The 5,642-nt window shown below is 42.9% G+C and overlaps 1 protein-coding gene across 1 annotated transcript; it reads left to right on the top strand.

The window, feature by feature from the left end:
- Positions 1–1,932: 1,932 nt before the first annotated feature.
- LOC148846059 (glucan endo-1,3-beta-D-glucosidase-like) lies at positions 1,933–4,632 on the top strand. Its single transcript, XM_088953400.1, has one exon. The coding sequence runs from the start codon at positions 2,431–2,433 to the stop codon at positions 4,468–4,470; it is 2,040 nt and encodes a 679-aa protein (XP_088809526.1). The 5' UTR covers positions 1,933–2,430; the 3' UTR covers positions 4,471–4,632.
- Positions 4,633–5,642: the final 1,010 nt, after the last annotated feature.

Here is a 5,642-nt window from a genome sequence, read left to right as displayed (position 1 = left end):
CACCTGACCCCTAGACTCGATTATTATAGTGCACTAAGTGTCGGATCGGACTGTCTTTGATATGCCAATCAATGAGATCCTTAGCGGGGGTCGAAACCTGGGTATCTTGGAATAGTCTGAGAATTCATCTGAGTGGGTGATCATAGTGACTAGATCAGCCCCTTTGTTGGACAAAGGTAATGATCAGGGATGCACTCTCTCTGATGGAAACCAAGACTACCGTAGCCAATTTCAATCGTTGAGATTTGTTTTGTAAAATATATTTTATATGAGATATAAAAGTATATATGTTACGGTTTCTAATTATTTGCAAAAAGGTTTTAATTCTCGGGATTCATGTGAGTAGAGTGCAACACTATTCCTTGCAGCCAAGCGAGAGGGCCTCTCTTGTCGGGCAGTGTTTGATCATTATGGGTTGAGAGGTTAAGTGTAAGACCATTGAGGGTAATACCTGATGGGCTAATCTTGCATCTGCCCACAGTCCCTAGGTGTTACAAGGTGGCTTGGCTCAGGGACCACTTAGGGTAAGTGTTGGGCCCATAGAACTCATATGATGGGTTTCACGGGGTGCACTGTATATAACAGTGTATTCGGCCAGGCCTTGTAACAAAGGCTGGGCTGAACCCATGTGACTGATGTGTAGATCAATGTTTGGGTCCCATGCCATACAAGGAAGCCCAACTGGGCAGCAGTTTGGAAGGCTAAGTGAGCACATAACCTTATTGGGCCTAAAACCCATTTCGAACTGGGCTGATTTGATCAGTTAAATAAGGGGCGAATTCTGAGATTAGATTAGCATATAGGATTTGATCATAACCCTATCCACTCAGAGAGTCTAGATCTGAATCGCATTCAGATCTGGAAACCTCCTAATAGGATTAGGAGGAGGCTGATCTAATCTGCAGATAAGATAAGGGTTTACCCTTATCACTTAAAGGGAATTCTAATCCAAATATGATTTGGATCAGCAACTCCTAATGGGATTAGGAGCTGATTCTTTTAAGCTTATAAAAGGAGGAGGGGGCTACAGCCTTTAGCAGATATATTAACATCATTTTCAGAGCTGAAATCACAGAAGAAAGAATCTAGCAACCTGCGAAATTCTTTCTTGTCGCCTCCTTCCTGCTGCCGCTTCACCTACCAGTTCGATCTCCAGTTAAGTGGGAGAAATCAAGATTGGATCTTGATATCAGTTTCTTGTGAAGGGACTGATAGGAAGCTGTGCTCACGTGCCATCCTGATAATTCTTATGAAGGATCAAGTTCTTGGGAAGAACACTACTGACTCTGCTCCATCCAGCACTGCGCCATCTTCAGTGGGAGCAGTTTTTGGTTCCTTCCTTGGGTGTGAACACCTCCATTGGGAGATACTATTTCTCCGTATCAGGTATATCCCTCTCCTACTGTTTTTGTTTAGATCTGGTTCGGTTCTTGGTTCAAGATTGATCATTGAAAAATATGATTTTTCTAAAATTGGGAATACGATTCCAAGTAGGATGAAAAGAAATTTTTAAAATTCGCCCATTCTATTCCGCATGATTCGGGCGTCCATACAATGAATATCTCATCCCTTCACGCTACACCTCGGCTAAGCACTTCACTCCTTGAATCGAATAGCATTAGAAACCTTTACAAACATTGTATGAGCTTCCCTACCTTTCCCTTCGTTTCCCTACCTTTTCCTTCAAACCAAACATAGCCTTAATTTCCTTTTTGTAGTTGGATTTTTGTTTATACTTTTGTTCTAATTAAGCCTTAATTTCTTTTTTGTAGTTGGATTTTTGTTTATACTTTTGTTCTAATCAATATGGGTTAATAGAGGTTGCAGTCCATTTAATTGAGATTTTGTAAATAGACAGGTGTCTTCCTTGAATCATTTAATTGAGCGCACGAGAGGATTTTTTTTTTTTTTTCCTGAGAAAGCACAATGAGAGGATAGACGATCCCACTCCATAAATCATTTAACTGAGCGCCAATAATACACAAGGTTGCCCAAATTGACCTTACTCTTTCTTTAAAACCTTGGTCAACCCGTCTTTCCCTCTCGTCTCTCACCAGATAAAGGAGGAAAAAAAAAAAAAAAAAAAAACAGTAGCTTAATTGACACTGTTTAATTGGATCCAAGTCTCAAATATTACAATTTCAAAAGCAATTTGAAGTTCAAGAACCTCCTGCATCATTTACTTCTTGCAATTCAAGAATCCCCTGTTCGAAGCCTCAACCATCAATTTGCCGTTCGATGACCGAAAGTTCTCTCTCCAAAATCTCTCTGCATATTTTCTCAAATTTGCAAGCATTTTTGTAGATTCCCAACGCCAAAGATCCCAGATAATGTCACTGGTCCAAGGTCCAAACTCATTTTTCCCAAATCCATGAAAGAAATATTTATGAAATCCCAAAACCCAGAGTTTTTAATCGAGTCCTTCTGATCATGCAACCAGCCAACACAGCATCAACCACTTCCTTCCGATTTCCTGAGGAACAGGCCCGTGGTCTTCCAGATCCGTCTCGCTTCTTCTCTGAGCATCTGCGCTCTCCCCCTTACCCTACCAGCCCTTTCTTCCTAAACTTCGTTCTCAGATTTGGAGACCGACCTGAGTATATACACCCTTATATTATACGTTCCGCCTCTTCTTCCGTTCAACTCTGCTACCCTTCTCGCAACGTCTCAACAGCTTCTATTGTGCAAGAGTTCAAAAACGATTTAGTCATCGAAGCATCGCTATATAACCAGGACAACCATGGCAACAACTATATCCAAAGTAATCACTTCATCTCATCATTCAGCGATCTCTGCGTCACGCTAGACGTCCCACCTTCCCTACGCTTCTTTCTCGCTCGTGGCAGCCCTTTCGTAACCTGCATCACCACCGCCACCGTCACTCTTTCCATCAAAAGCTTTCACAGCTTCGAGCCCCCTCACTCCAATGGCTCATCCACAAAGCATACCATCCGGCTCAAAGATAGCCATACATGGATTTGCTACTCCTCGTCCCCGCTTAACCTAACCCTTAGAGATTCAGTTCTCACTGCCGACAACTTCTCCGGTGTGCTTCGGTTTGCCGTCTTGCCAAATTCCGAACCACATTACGTAACAATCCTCGATCGCTTCAGCAACTGCTACGCAGTTTCTGGGCGTGCTTTTTTCACAAAGCCCTTTTGCTTGGAGTACAAATGGGAGAAGAAGGGACGCGGAGAGCTACTCCTCCTTGCCCACCCTCTCCATCGCAAGCTCCTGGATGTGGATGACGGAGACGTCGCTGTCTTGGATGAATTCAAGTATAACAGCATAGATGGTGATCTCGTCGGCGTTGTGGGGAACTGGTGGCACTTGAAAACGGACCCGATTAAGCCACAGTGGAAATCCTTTGGTGGGATCGAAGAAAAGTTTTTTCCAGAGATCGCCTCAGCTCTTCGCAACGATGTTGGGGGTCTGACCCCGATAACTACGGTATCACCTTATGTCTATGGGAAGATTATAGCCAGGGCAGCCAGACTCGCCGTGATCGCCGAAGAGATCGGCTCGAAGGAGTTGATTCCGGCTGTCAGCAATTTCTTGAGGATTTGGATCGGACAATGGTTAGACGGGAAATACACCAATAATTCTTTCTTGTATGACACCAAATGGGGAGGAATCATCAGTAAAGGATCTGAGGATGAGAGTAGTACTGAGTTTAATAACTACAGAGGTCATCATCACCATCTTGGTTACTTTCTTTATGCCATTGCCGTCCTTGTGAGGAACGACAAGGACTGGGGAAGGAAGTATAGATCTCAAGCTTATTCGATTCTGGGGGATTTTCTGACCCTCGGTCGCCGCCCGAAATCGAACTATCCACGTCTGAGGTGTTTCGATCCGTGGATTCTGCACTCGTGGTCCGGAGAAGTAGCCGTTTATAACGATGGGCGCCATCAGGAGAGCTCAAGCGAAGCGGTGAATGCTTACTATTCCGCAGCTCTAATGGGGATGAGCTATGAAGACAGTCATCTTGTCGACATTGCATCGACACTGGCATCACTGGAGATTCGATCAGCGCAGACATGGTGGCATGTCCGAGAGAGGAATGCAATGTATGAAGAAGAGTTTAGTAGGGAAAACAGGTTAATGGGAGTGCTGTGGACGAACATGAGAGACACTGGTCTTTGGCAGGGTCCCAGCAGGTGGAAGGAATATCGTGTGGCAATTCAAGTGCGACCAATAACACCGATCACCGAGATTTTGTTTGGCGATGTAAGGTTTGTGAAAGAGATGGTGAAATGGGCCTTGCCCGCCACCGAGAGGGAGGATGTCTCCGACAGACGGAAGGGTTTTCTGTATGCCATGGAAGGGATGTACGACAAAGAAAGTGCTCCGAAGAAGATTAGAAGCTTGAAAGAATTCCATGAATCCAACTCGCTCTCCAACATGCTGTGGTGGATTTACATTTCACACCCACCACCTGTTAACCAGATCGATCAAAACCTAAACTAGAGATTGTAATTTAGCAGTTCATTTTCACATGAATCACTCCCAACTCAATTACTATTACTAACCAAGTTCTAAGGCATGTTTGTGTACTGTCACATGTATGGATATTTGGGATGACCTCAATGAGCACCGACACTTTCAGAAACGGGGAATTATTTTGGCTTTTGTAATTCCCTTTCCTTCTCTCGCCTTCTCTCCTTTCAATTTCAACTTCAATGTAAACAACCTTCCATACAAAGCCTAACCCGGGTTGTTCTGAACTCATTGCACCGCTCACTAAGGAGTGCAGATATTAGCTTAAAACTATTCAGAAAAGGGTAAGGGTTTGGACCGGCCCAATCGAAGCCTGGACCGACCCAGCCCACAATTTTACACAGGCTACGCTTGGATTTTTAGTCCTTAGGCTAGGCCTAGGGGTGGATTCGAGCTAGAACCTTGAGCTCGAGCTTGGCTCGAGTCAAGAGTTCATAAGCTCGAGCTCGACTCGGCTTGGCTCGTTTTATATTTTATAAAATTATTTTATTATATATTTTATAAATATTTTATTATAAAAATATTTAGAAAAAATATTTTATAAAAATAAAAATTATATATAAATATTTTTTATTTTATATTTAAAAAATTAAGAATTATAATAATTAATAATTATAATATTTTATTATATATATATATATATATATATATATTCGAGCCGGCTCGCGAGCCTCACGAGCCGAGCTCTAGTAGGCTCGAGCTCAACTCATTTAATAATCAAGCCACTTAATTGGGCTCGAGCTCAAGCAACTCATGAAAAGCTTGGCTCGTTGCCACCCTTAGCTAGGCCTAGGCCTAAAAGTTTGGGCTTTTTAAGTTTTTGGGTTAGGCTCAGCCCTAGCCTTTAGGTATCCTAAACCTGGCCCGACCTTATACCTATCTAACAATTTCTGCCTGCACTTAAGTCCAACCAGGCACAAGCCTAAGTCCCATATTGTCCACATGTCCTCAAACACTTGCTATGTTAGGGGCTTAGTCAATGGGTCTGCCATATTAGTCATTGATGCTACTTTCTAAATTTAGATGCCCCTCTACCAATAATCTCCTATAAGATATGATATTTTCTCTCGAAGTGCTTAACTTCGAATGAGCTCTTGGCTCTTGGCTTGAGCAATGGTTCCAATGTTGTCACACAATAGTGA

This window comes from Nelumbo lutea, chromosome 7, assembly GCF_056320005.1.
Source record: "Nelumbo lutea isolate HS-2025 chromosome 7, American lotus-T2T, whole genome shotgun sequence".
In the NCBI taxonomy this organism is placed as follows: domain Eukaryota; kingdom Viridiplantae; phylum Streptophyta; class Magnoliopsida; order Proteales; family Nelumbonaceae; genus Nelumbo; species Nelumbo lutea.
Note: the sequence above shows the minus strand (reverse complement) of the source record. Positions and strands in the feature narration are given on the sequence as shown.